Genomic DNA, 14,453 nt, shown 5'->3' on the forward strand with positions numbered 1-14,453 from the left:
GTTTACATAGGTAGACCTCCGCTTAGCCGGTCTCCCGAACGATCGGCGTGTTTCGGCAGACATCGCATTCCCCGGACCTGCTGATTGGCTCCCGCTGTGTCCAATCACATCAGGAGCAGGTCACCGGCAGCCCAGACCTGGAAGTGTCAGATCGTAACCTAGAACAGAGTGGCCGCCCTGCCATCGTATATGTGTGTAGGGTGGTCCGCAAGCGGTTAATTGAACGAGCTGAAGTTAGAAGCTGATTGGCTACCATGTACAGCTGCACTAGATTCTGAGTGCTCTAGTTTTAGTAAATCTCCCCCTAGAGTGCTCTTAGAATCTTTTTCATGGGTGTACCCTGTATAATAATGCTTACTTAAAAAAACAAAACAAAAAAAAGTGTAAACTGTACATAAATACTTACTTGCGCTCCGGTCCATTTAGTTTGCTGGGTCAGTGCAGAAACAGTGTCAATGGAACTCAAATCCAGCTGGTCTATTTCACTGACATTTAGAGCTGTGGCAATGCGTCCCAGTGCAGTAACATGATAGCTCTTCCATTCTGAAAGTGGACCCCAGAGCTGTATGGAAAAAAATGACACATTAATATTTAAAGAGAAACTATTGGCAAAATAAAAAATGGCATGTGTGCTACAGCCTGTCACTAGAAATGACACAGCAGTGCCCCTATAACATAGTTTTTTATTCTGTTTATCCCGCCTGTAGATCTGTTGATATTCCACTTACTGTACTGGGGGTGACAACACTGTTTGTTCTGGAGAGAAATTGCACAGCAGCATTATCATCCTGGGTAAGGATAGTCTTAGATGGATGTTAAAGGATAAGTTCACTTTAAAAAATAAATAAATACATAAATGCACATTTTTTTGCAGGTAAAAAAAAAAATAAATGCATTATTTATTATTTTGTTGCAGGAGCCTGTAAAGCATTACACCAACGATCAGCAGATCGCTGGTGCCATGCAGATCTCCTGCAGACCTGTCAGTGTACCTGTGTGCCCATACACATCGTACGGGCAAGCAGATACACTGACAGGAAGAATCAATGAACTAATATGGTGCTCCACATCACCGGGGTATATCATTGAGAACTACAATCCGACAGCCACAAAGGGTGTTGGGGCTTGCAGTTCATTCATACACAGAGCTCTGTGTATGAATGACGCTGTCGTATGGGCGGAGCCCCCCACGTCCGCCTTGTTTTTAAAAAGTGACAGCTAGTACGAGGAACATGGAAATTTTGGGCAGTTTTGGGACTTTACATGAGACACCGGCGAGCACTGCTCAGAGTCTCCATCCCTGTATATAACAGAACTGAAGAGAAAAAGGGGATTAAAGAAGGTGTGTGTGGAAACCAACCGGCCCTTAGTTTGCTATACTATAGTATACTCAGTATAGCAAACTAAGGGCCGGTTGGGTTCCACACACACACCTTCTTTAATCCCCTTTTTCTCTTCAGTTCTGCTAGTACGAGGAACTTCTCACAGGGGGGGGGTGGAGATTGGGCAGTGGCTGCAGCATTGAGAACATAGTTACATAGTCAGTTTGAAAAAAGACACAAGTCCATCCGGCTCAACCAATGAAAAAACAAAAAACAGTAAAGAAAACCCAACCATACAATCCCATATACACAATCCTATGCCCGCAGTTGATCCAGAGGAAGGTGAAAAACCCCAGCAAAGCATGATCCTATTTGCTACAGCAGGGGAAAAAGTTCCTTCCTAATCCCCCGAGAAGCAATCGGATATTCCCTGGATCAACTTTACCTATAAATATTAGTACCCAGTTATATTAAGTACATCCAGCAAAGAATCCAGGCCTTTTTTTTTTAAAAGAAATCTACATTTTCACACTCTTACGGTGAAGAAACCTTTCCATATTTGGAGACAAAACCTGTTTTCCACTAGGTGTAAAGAGTGCCCCCTTGTCCTCTGTGTTGAATAACTCAACACCAAGTTTACTATATGGACCCCTTATGTATTCATACATGTTGATCATATCCCCCACTAATCTCCTCTTCTCAAGAGAGAATAAATTCAGTTCCTCTAATCTTTCCTCATATCTGAGCTCCTCCATGCCTCTTATCAGTTTGGTTGCCCTTCTCTGCACTTTCTCCAGTTCCCTGATATCCCTTTTGAGAACTGGTGCCCAAAACTGAACATGTTCCAGCCTAAAAAAAAGGCATGTGTTTAATTGTGTTTAGGAGACTGTTTAGGAGACTAGGATGTGCTTCAAAAGGCTATGGCTCTGTTACCTCCAACTGTCTTCTGGAACTCACTAGAAAGTTCCAGGACATAGTAGGCAGGGAGACAGAGATGCAGCCTGAATATTCATGAAGCATCCACCAATCCCTGGAGAAGACAGGCCTAGAGGATGGGAAAGCAGTCCATAAATATTCTGAAGCCTGGCAGTCTGGGAGCAGAGTCCAGGGTCCAGCCATCTGGAGGTGACCCCTGTGCTGGGGCAGAAGAAAAGAAGCAGGAGGAGAGGAGAGAGAGAGGAAGGAAGCTCCAGGGGATTTACTCAGCTACAGTCTCAGCTAGGTCTAGCTGCAGACTTCAAGCCAAGCCAGAAGCAGCCTGTTCAGCAAAAAGCCAGCACAGCAGCCTTCTGTATTTTGAGAGCTACTTAACCACTTTACACACTTTAGCCCCGGAGGACTTGGCTACTCAATGACCAGGTCCTATTTTGCGATTCTGCACTGCGCGAGTTTAACGGACAATTACGCGGTTGTGCGACGCTGTACCCAAATAAAATTGATGTCTTTTTTTTCCCACAAATAGAGCTTTCTTTTGGTGGTATTTGATCACCTGTGCGATTTTGATTTTTTGCGCTATAAACAAAAAAGCGCGACAATTTTGAAAAAATAACAATATTTTTCACATTTTTTATATGAAATTCTCAAAAAAACTTAGAAATCTAAATTTTTTAACATTTTAGGCCAATTTATTTTCTGCTACATATTTTTGGTAAAAAAAAAAAAAATCGCAATAAGCGTATTTTGATTGGTTTGCGCAAAAGTTATTGGGTTTACTAACTATGGGAAAGATTTATGTCATTTGTATTGTTTTTTTTTTTTTTACTAGTAATGGCGGCTATCTGCAATTTTTTTTGCGGGACTGCGACATTGCGGCAGACAGATCGGACCCCTAACTGACATTTTTTACACTTTTTGGGGTACCAGCGACATTACTACAGTAATCAGTGCTATAAATATGCACTGTTACTGTCAAAATGACACTGGCATGGAAGGGGTTAACTGTACTGGTGATCAAGGGGTTAAATGTGTCCCTAGGTGCGTGATTCTAACTGTCAGGGGGCTTTGCTTGTGAAATAATCACAGAGACATGCGATCCTATATAACAGGATCACATAGCTTCTGTGATCACTTCAGGGAGAATGACAGATGGCTGTGTTTACATCAGCCGTCTGTCCTTCTCTCTCTGCTGCGGGAGATCGCCAGTGGCCGGCGGCCATCGGAGCCACCGATCACATGCACTGGCTCCCCGGCTGACGTGCAGGGCGGGAGCGTGCCGCCGGCGGCGCGCGCTCGCCCCCTAGAGTCTCCTGAGTGAGCAACATAGTATAACATCGCTTTGCCCAGGAGCGGCTGCCTGCCGCAGTAAAACTGTGGCGGGCGGGGCTCAAGTGGCTAAGACCACCCATCGCAATTATACTGTGGCAGGGCGGCCTCGCTGCTACAAATCATGTAAAATGTATGTGATTTTGTATTTCTGGCAGGCGGGGGGGGGGCACCCCGTCTGTGCTGCCATTCACCATATCACAAGCCGAACAACAGGTCCCGGCCAATGATTTATGGCCCGAACGCACTGATCAGCTGAGGGAATGACAGGAGAGAGTCCGTGTGGGTAAACCAGGCAGGGCTTTCTACTGACAGCAGCGATTGACCTTTTTTTTTTCTCCCTGCAAAGGAGAGAGTAGAAACTGGCTCATTGCTTAGTAAAAACAGCACACATTACACACAGTAAACATTGTTAGGCACATATTTAACTCCTTGTTAGCCCCAGGTGTTAACCCCTTCACAGCCAGTGTCATTAGTACAGTGACAGTCCCGCCACACTATCACAGTCCTATTATAAGTCACTGTTCACTTCCATTAGTAGTTTTTAAAAAAAATAAAGAAATAAAAATTCCAATATACAGTATATACCATAGTTTGTAAACACTAGAACTTTCACGCAAACCAATCAATATACACTTATTGGGATTTTTTTTTTTTTTTACCAAAGACATGTAGCAGAATACATTGTGGGCAAAATTTATGAAGAATTTAGATTTTTTTTTATTGGATATGTTTTATAGCAGAAAGTAAAAAATATTGTTTTTTTTCTCAAATGTTTGGACATTTTTTAAATTATATCGCAAAAAAAAAAAACCCCAGTGGTGTTGAAATACCACCAAAAGAAAGCTCTATTTGTGTGAAAATAAATTATATAAATTTAGTTTTGGTACAGCTTTGCATAGTCGCGCAATTACCAGGTAAAGTAGCGCAGTGCTAAATAGCAAAAAATGGCCTGGTCATGAAGAGGCTGAGGGCTGGTTCACACCACAAAAACGCACTTTAGATATGTTCTGGATGCATTTCTTAATGTGTTTTTGACACATTCCAGTGTTTTTTGATATTTTTTTCATTTGGATGCATTCCAGATGCCTTCTTTTCTGTGCTGGGGTCTGGTGCATTTTTGATGCGTTACAGTGCATTCTGGAGCATTTTTGATGCGTTTTACTGCGTTCCAGAACAGTAAAGTGCAGAAAAAATGCATGTTTTACTTTTTTTTTCTGAAACTGGAACACGCTGGAACTGACCGCACTGGTGTGAACTATGCCATTTAAAACCATATAACCTACTATCCATGTGTTTTTGATGCAGAAAAAAAAACGCACTGGACTGCATGTAATGTGAACTGGCCCTTATTGAAAAAAACAAAACCCCTAGACTGTTAAGCCATGTGAGAGGGTGGAAAATTATTTTTGTCTGGCGGTGGAAGGGGAAGGGGGAAATAGGCCCAAAGTCCAGCAGCTCCTTCAGGAGTAGCGCTAGTTTTATATACAAAAAATGTATCCTTGAATATAAATTTCAATTGAATGATATCATACACATAACAACATATGTTCACATATTCCAGCTGTGCCTTTTTTTCTTAGAGCAGTATCTTCCTTGTTATCTTCTCTTTTCCGTGAAGCCCAATAATTACTTTACGGTGCATGTATGTGTGTTTGTATGTGCACATACATTGTGTGTTCCACAAATTTACCTGTTTTCCTTTATCCTTCAGAACATACAACTGAGATTGATTGAAGCGTCTCAAACCACCAAGGATGTTGACAGTTTTGGCAAAGGCTTCCATGCTCATACACTGCAGCTCCTTTGGTGACCACAGGGAATTGGCTTCACCCAGCAGTGTGATGGTATCAGCAGACAGCTCCATACACTCTGATCCGATTCCTGAGACATACAATTCTAGAATTACTTCCTGAGTTGTTGGCTTACCTTTATGTTGCATGCAGTAGTTGAAAAAAGCATAAGCATTTAAAAGAAGAATTCCAGGTATGGCATTTTTTAGGAAGTTACATTGGTCCAGCTTGGAATGTAACTATGCCTATACTATACTTGTGGGATCCCTCTTAAAGTTGGAAATCAATGTAGTAGACACTGCTATTCCAGTGATCTCCACTAGCTTCTGGGTCCCTTGCCAAGCAGCTGTCCTGCTGAATCATGAACACAGGTGGTTAGCCCATAACACAGGTGCCATTCAGAGAACGCTTGACATTGCGAGAATGCAAACCATTCTCTAAATGGCGCTCATGCCAAATGGCCAACTAGATTGCAGGAGGGCTTTTTTTTTTTTAAATTGTAAAGCAGTGGTCAGCAGAGTCCCCCTGCACACCAACCAACAAAGGAAGGGGGGGGGGGGGGCCGAACCACTGACCACCAAAGGAAGGGGTATAGCTGACCCACCGACCACCAATGAAAGGAGCAGCAACCAACCCACCGACCACCAGCAGAAGGAGCCGGACACATCAACCACTTGCTCCACAAAAGTTTTTTATGGGGCTGGTTTGCTGTCCCAGTACCGACCTTCTCTCTTCGCAGTCAGGTTTGGGAGCCGCCAAGCACAGAACCTGAAAACTAGTGGCGTCTATTTTAGTCATTTCCAGCTTCGAGGGACATTGGCCAGACATGGTATATACATAGTTACATTGATTGAATGTAACTATGTAAAATTGCCATGCCTGCAATTATTCTTTAAGAAAACATCATTAGAAATCTATACATTCACTGTGAGTAATGTGCAGTTTTTGTTTTCCTCTCTAATATTGTGGAGTTCCTATGTAGACTTCTTTGTATCCATTCTGTGATCAATTTAGGATACTCATGTGCATTATTCATGTACAATTGTCCTGAGAAATTTCCTAGGCCTTCCTTGCTGACCTTATTGCTTTGATGTTTCAATTCCTTCCATGTGGCTGACCTGAAGCAAGTATGCATATCAGGAAAGCCAAACTCCTGGTCTGCACACAGAGAAAATGATTTACTAAAGGCTAATAGGCTGTTTACTTTTTAAGGGAAAATTTCCCTTAGCTTAGTGCTAAATGTGGTGAAAATTCACTTTGCAAAGAATACTCATTCATGTGAAAGGGGGGAAAAACTGAATTTTTGTTGCACATGATGATTGGCCTCCAAGATTCTGCTCTTTCTTGGTTCTCCTCCTACCTATCGCAGCGCTCCTTCAGTGCTACCCACAACTCTACCTCCTCTTCCCCATTACCCCTTTCTGTGGGGGTTCCCCAAGGCTCTGTTCTTGGACCCCTCCTCTTATATATCTACACCGCCTCCCTTGGTCACTTGATAACTGCCCACGGTTTCCAATACCATCTCTACGCCGATGACACTCAAATCTATTTGTCTACTCCTCACCTCACTCCTTCAGTCTCCTCTCGCATTGCTAACTTACTTACTGACATATCAACATGGATGTCGCACCACTTCCTCAAACTAAATCTCTCTAAAACTGAGCTGGTCATTCCCCCCCCCCCCCCCCTGCCCGTGCCCCCCTCCATGAATTTTACATCAAAACTAGTTATGCAACCATCAATCCCTCCCCTCATGCCAGGGTAGTAGGTGTAATCCTAGACTCTGACCTGTCCTTTCAGCCCCAAATCCAATTATTGTCAAAAACTTGTAGACTTCACCTCCGCAATATCTCAAAAATTTCGCCCCTTTTTAACAACTGAAACCACCAAGCTACTCATTCACTCCCTTGTTATTTCTCACCTCGACTACTGCAACTCCCTTCTCTTAGGCCTACCACTTCATAGGCTATCCCCTCTTCAGTCCATCATGAATGCTGCTGCAAGGCTTATCCACCTTACCAACCGCTCAGTGTCTGCCTCCCCTCTCTGCCAATCCCTACACTGGCTCCCGATTGCCCAGCGAATTAACCGCTTGCCGACCGCCGCAAGTAGATTTACTGCGGCGGTCAGCCCCTGCCAGGCAGAGTGACGTTAATTAACGATGTCCGCCGGTCACTCGGCGATCGTCGGGGGAGAGGGAGAATGTCAGGCAGCTTGTGTAAACAAGCCACCTGTCATTCTCCTCGGTGTAAAGACACTGATCACACGGATCTACTGTGTAGATCCGTTTATCAGTGTCCTTACAGCTCAAGCCACAGCCAATCACAGTAGAAAGCACGCCCCTAGGGACACACACAGCCCTTCCCTCCCAAATAAAGTTAACCCCTTCACTACCAGTGTATTTTTACAGTAACAGTGCATATGTATAGCACTGATTACTGTAGAAATGTCGCTGGTAACCCCAAAAGTGTCAAAAATGTCAGTCAAGGGTCCGATCTGTCCGCCACAATGTCGCAGTACCGCAAAAAAAAATCGCAGATCGCCGCCATTACGCGTTAAAAAAAAAACAACAAAAATGACAAAAATCTTTCCCTTTGTTAGTAAACGCGATAACTTTTGCGCAAACCAATAAAAATACGCTTTTTGCGATTTTTTTTACCAAACATAGGTAAAACAAATTGGCCAAAAATGTTAAAAAATTTTGATTTTTACATTTTTTTTGGGGAATTTCATATAAAAAAATGTGAAAAATATTGCTATTTTTGCAAAATTGTCGCTCTTTTTTTGTTTATAGCGCATGATCAAAAAATCGCACAGGTGATCAAATACCACCAAAAGAAAGCTCTGTTTGTGGGAAAAAAAGGACGTCAAATTCGTTTAGGTACAGCATCGCACGACCGCGCAATTGTCCGTTAAAGTCACACAGTGCCGAATCGCAAAATACCCCCTGGTCTTTTAGCAGGAAAATCCTCCGGGGCTTAAGTGGTTAAATTCAAAATACTAACCATAACATACAAAGCCATTCACAACTCTGCCCTGAGCTACATCACCAATCTTGTCTCCAAATATCACCCAAACCGTCCTCTCCGCTCCTCTCAAGACCTCCTACTCTCAAGCTCCCTTGTCTCCTCCTCTCATGCTCGTCTCCAGGATTTCTCCAGGGCCTCTCCCATCCTCTGGAACGCTCTACCTCAACCTGTACGGCTATCTCCTACTCTAGCTGCTTTCAGGCGATCCCTGAAAACTCATCTCTTCAGGGAAGCCTATCACACATCCAACTAATCTTCCATCAGCTCATTCCCTACTGTTACAACCTCTTGTACCACCTGCCCCACCCTATTAGATTGTAAGCTTTTCTGAGCAGGGCCCTCTTAATCCTCTTGTATTTTATTGTATTGTAACTGTATTGTCTCCCTCTAACATTGTAAAGCGCTGCGTAAACTGCTGGCGCTATAGAAATCCTAAATAATAATAATAACTAGATGGTAAAAGTCAGAAGAGCTTCCTTTGTTCACTAAGCTAAGGGCAAATTTCCTTGCAAGGTGAAAATTTCCTTGCGAAGTCACCACCCTACTTGCCTTTAGAAAATCAACCCCTGTGACTCAAAGCATTAAAGGCAGAAGATCATTATGACTGCCAGACAACCAGCATTTTCAGAAGGAGAGAGAGCAATAACAGCTCCCATGTTTCTTTAAATCAAACATGTCATAAGTGGAATCATGAGGTTTGCATAGCTAACCTATGGAAATACAAGTTTTCTGACCAGTATGTTGACGCATTTTAGCACTATCTGAGTAACTATCGAGGTCCAACGTGTGAAAGTCACATATTTGCTTAACGTCATTGACTCTGATGTGTCACTCCGCCTGTGACAATGACAAATTATTGAAGCTGTAGTGTTAGCCATAGGTTTAAAGTTTAGCCGCTGTGTTAAAGGGCTGTGTCTGGCACTTTTCAATCGTTTTCCCTGAGTATAATGTACTCCAAGGTCCTGACGCATACAAATGAATGGATACTTTTCTTGCCTGTTTGCAAGTGCTAAAAGGATTAACATACAGAGCACATCATTTCACATCAGCATGAAATGCGGCATGCAGATTATTTTCTGTTGTCTGGCTCACCAGAATGCTCGTCTGATAAAATTCCAGCAGTCTACACTGTAACAAATATGAAAGCTTCTGTTATGTGCAATCAGTTCAAGTACTAAAAGCGTCATAAACATCCTGATAATAGTGAAGGTTTTCCAGCACTCTTTACAGACTCTCAGGTAAAATAATTAGTATGTTTCTATTGAAACATTATCGATTTATGTACTTATGCGCTATCTGACTTGCTAGTGGCAATAATGGAAATCTTGGAAACAATAGAGGTGACTTATAAAAGTTAGAGCGTATAAAACTAGACCAAAGGTAAAACGGTCACCCAGGGCCACCAACATACCTCCCATATGTCCCTGATTTGGAAGGACTGTCCCTCCTTTGGAAATCCTGCTGTTCCTCTTTCCTCCTCAGACATCCCTCTTTTTGGACTGAGGTACAGTATATACCTCAAATCTGGTGTAATATTTAACTATCAATTGTTTTATAGCTATTAACCTTATATCCAACTTTAAAATGATTGCATGTGTTATTTTGACAACTTAGTATAAAAGAAAAGTGTGGCAATAAAAGAAGTTGGTTTAAACCTTCAGGGCCCCTGTGCAAGAAACCATGAAGGCCTCCCCGGACCCCTGGCCGGGGCCCTTCCCTTCAAGCCTGGGGCTCTTCCCACTGATCCTAGGGCACTTTACTCTCATTGCGGGGCCTTTTATTAGGGTCCCACAGCGGGACCCTTTCACAAGTTCTGCATTGGGCCCCCTTCCTGCCATCTTGGGGCCTTCCCACGGTGGTGGAATGCCAAGGCCCAGTTTCAATTGTGACTTTTGCGATCCTGGAAGTTCACCTACTGGTGTCAGTAGTTTTTATTGTAGCCCTGCCCCCGAGGGAGTGGCTTGTTGCATGGGTATCCTATTCACTTCTTGCTCCCTGAGCCTGCTCCAACCCATCAGACACTATTGGTTCCGTCATTGTGAATAATTGAGACCACAAGTATTGCAGTGAATAATCAATTTACTGCTTTCGACTTTTTATGCAAAAACAAGAATATGCAAACAGAATCAGAAATGACACTGATGTTGCTACAGGGATAGATCCTGAATTCCCAACCAAGGGTTTAGGCCTTTTAGTTCAGCACTCAGGATCCAGAGCACAGGCCACACATACATATACACAAACAAATGTGTATGTATGCTAGAGGATTGCGTTCAGCAACAATGAACAATACTTAAACAAGCTGATGTAATTAGAGAGTGACCACAGATAAGAGCAGACATCTCAAGTCCCCCGCAAGTCGCGGGAGACTCCCGCTTTCTGCCCTGAGCTCACGGACACCCACGAGCTCAGGACAATATCCCGGCTCTGTGTGTAAGTCACAGTGAGTCAGATGAGATGACTCATCGATGCAGGCAGAAGAGTGTGTCAGGTGTCAGCAAGCTGAGCCTGCACAGAGAAATCATGTCGGAGCCGAAGTAGATCCGGCTCACAGGCGGAGTGATATGAGTCATGCACTCCGCCTGTGGGAGGAGCTGCAGAGAGCAAGCAGTGGCTTTGCTCTCTACTACAGCCACATCCACATTTTACTCCAGGAGGACTTTTGGCGCGCGGGACCAATCATCGTGACACCCCACTCTGTGACAGACACAGTGACCTAAACTGAGAGCAGCACCAGAGAGCCAGCACCTGAGACCAGTACCAGTACCAGCACTAGTGACCAGGCCAGTACCAGCACCAGTGACCAGGCCAGTACCAGCACCAGTGACCAGTACCAGCACCAGTGACCAGGCCAGTACCAGCACCAGTGACCAGGCCAGTACCAGCACCAGCACCAGTGACCAGTACCAGCACCAGTGACCAGGCCAGTACCAGCACCAGTGACCAGGCCAGTACCAGCACCAGTGACCAGCACCAGTGACCAGGCCAGTACCAGCGACCAGGCCAGTGACCAGGCCAGTACTAGCACCAGTGACCAGGCCAGTACCAGCACCAGTACCAGCACCAGTGACCAGGCCAGTACCAGCACCAGTGACCAGTACCAGCACCAGCACCAGTGACCAGGCCAGTACCAGCACCAGTGACCAGGCCAGTACCAGCACCAGTGACCAGGCCAGTACCAGTGACCAGGCCAGTGACCAGGCCAGCACCAGTGACCAGGCCAGTACCAGCACCAGTACCAGCACCAGTGACCAGGCCAGTACCAGCACCAGTGACCAGGCCAGCACCAGTACCAGCACCAGTGACCAGGCCAGTACCAGCACCAGTGACCAGGCCAGTACGAGCACCAGTGACCAGTACCAGCATCAGTGTCCAGTACCAGCATCAGTGTCCAGTACCAGCATCAGTGTCCAGTACCAGCACCAGTGACCAGTACCCGCACCAGTTACCAGACCAGTACAGTACCAGCACCAGTGAACAGTACCAGCATCAGTGACCAGTACCAGCATCAGTGACCAGCACCAGTGACCAGGTATACTGATTACATTTCATTATTCTCTGGTAGTGTTAAATTGGAAAGGGGGGGTGCGGCGCAGGCGTGCGTGGGGGGGGGGCGGCGTTGGCGTGTGGGGGGGGGGGGACTCACCTCCCTGAAATTACTTTGCCACCTCCCTGAAATGAGTTTTTGCAGGTTGGGATGTCTGTAAGAGTGACTACACTTGGTAACTTGAATGCAAAGTAAGCAATATATCAATATTAGAACAACTATCAGAGTGCACTCTGGGGATGAATTGCAATAGTCTCCTGAAAAGTGAGGCCTCACTTGTCTTCACCGGCAAGGAATTTCCAACTATCCGAGGAAAGTATTTGTAATCCAATAAAGGTACAGATGATGAACTGTATTCCCCAAAGCAATCAATAGTTGTACTCCACAGAGAAGCAAATGTAATTAAATCCTAATGCGTCACAACAGGTTAACAGCCTAGGACTGAATAGAGGGCCTGAGGCCTGGTTCACCCACCTCGCACTATATGTATATTTGCAGTGTCCAGTGGTTTCGCTGAATGTCAGTATGGCCTTATGAAAGTACACAGTTTAGTTGTCCTGCCCTGATTCAGCCTAGGTCTGTGTTTAACAGAGATGTGGATACTGGATGTCTCTCACCCAAACTGGGAGCTCCGCTCTCCTCTGCGGCCAGGCCCCGCTCCTCTCAGAGTCTCCGTCCGCCTGTCAGCAACCTTGCGCTCGGTCACGCTACCGAGACTTCCTCTACTCACTCACACCGCCGACTTCACTCCGGTGTCCGCCACTAGGCCTCGGCCTAAGTTCCTGCGATCCACAGCAGCTTTTCCCCTTCTTTCCAGCACGCTGTCCTCGAGGCAAGAGAGCGAAGTGGAGTCCCGCCCCCCTTTATATAGACACTCCCAGCAAGCTCCGCGCGTCCTATTGCTCCCTGGGAGAAGGGTCTCTCTCTCCCAGCAGTCTATGATCTTGCTCCTCCCTTACTACATCTCCCATAATGCCAAAGTCACTGTCTTTGCAGAACTTTAATAACAATAACAGTTTGAACAACACCAGCCGTGCGACCCGGCTACATAATTTTTTGGTATTTTAATTGTATTATTTTTTTATCATTTTATTTTATTTTTTTACAATGTCACTGACTATGACTCTGTCCATTCAGAAAAGGAAGGAGCTGGTAAATTACATATTTACCAACCCCTTCCTGGTTCTCTATTGTGGCACATTCCCTGCAGCAGCCGGCAGGAGAGGGGAGGGAGCACAGTGGGGGGGAGGGGCAGCACAGTTGGTCGGGGGACCAGGGGAACACACAGGGGCCCAGAGACAGCAGAACACAAGTGAACTGGATAGGAGGAGTGGCGGGGGCAGCATACAGAGAACCCAATCTCCTCCATTTTCCTCCTGCAGCTACAGGGGGAAAAAGGAGGACAGTGATTTCTCTACATGCTGCCCCTCCTATCTAGGTGTACTGGGGAGCTGCACAAGTCCCCTGGAGCATGGGGCCCAGTTGCAATTGCAACCCCTGCAACCCCTGTAGTTACACCCCTGATATGGTCCACTTAACCTCCCTGGCGGTATGATTATGTCAGGAATTACATACCAAAAGCGGTACAATTGTTTTCATGGAAATTTGGCGTTATGTATTAAAGGCCTACAATTCTTAGTAATTACTGACTTAAACCTGACCAAAACAAGACTCTAGTAGACATCCCAGATGTGATAAATTTGAAACACAAACACATGAATTATAATCGAATCAATAATATTATTTTATTATTTAATATATAATATATATAATAAAATTATATTATTGATTAGATTATAATTCATGCATTATATGTTATATATAGATATATGTGTGTATATATATATATATATATATATATATATATATATATATATATATATATATATATATATATATATATATATATTATATAACGCATGAATTATAATTGAATCAATAATATAATTTTATATATATATATGTGTGTGTGTGCATATATATATATATATATATATATATATATATATATATATATATATATACACACCGGTATATATATATATACATATATATATATATATGCGCATATATATATATATATGCATATATGCATATATATATATATATATATATATATATATATATATATATGCATATATATATATATATATATATATATATATAATATAAAATGTGTTTTGTGTAACGTTTTTTTTTTTTTTTTTTGAATTTCCCTCCCTAGTTCCGCTCCCATGCAGCATTGCTGCTGCAGGGAACGGAACTAGGAAGTGATCAGACCGACGGAGGGACGGAGGAGCGGCGGGACTCTCGGCTGGCGATCTCAGCAATGAGAGATCATCGCTGGATCGCCAGGATAAGGTAAGAGAACACCGCTGCGCTCTCTGCAATCCACCCCGAGCGTGACTTCGGGGTTACCGCTCCTGATATGAAAAATCAACCCCCGAGTCACGCTCGGGATTACCGCCTAGGAGGTTAACAAGGTGGTCTGCCCTTTGAT

General features: G+C 44.2%; 1 protein-coding gene across 1 annotated transcript in view; it reads right to left on the reverse strand.

The window, feature by feature from the left end:
• The window catches only part of OTOA (otoancorin), a 189,430-nt gene that overhangs the window by 23,818 nt on the left and 151,159 nt on the right, over window positions 1-14,453 (reverse strand). Inside the window, exons 23-24 of the mRNA XM_082261710.1 lie at window positions 5,278-5,513; window positions 407-562 (exon numbers count right to left, since the gene is read on the reverse strand). Coding sequence (XP_082117836.1) covers window positions 407-562; window positions 5,278-5,513 — 392 coding nt within the window. The remainder of the gene's footprint in view (window positions 1-406; window positions 563-5,277; window positions 5,514-14,453) is intronic.

This window comes from Pelophylax lessonae (genome assembly GCF_965119305.1).
Source record: "Pelophylax lessonae genome assembly, chromosome: 6".
Taxonomy (NCBI): Eukaryota; Metazoa; Chordata; class Amphibia; order Anura; family Ranidae; genus Pelophylax; species Pelophylax lessonae.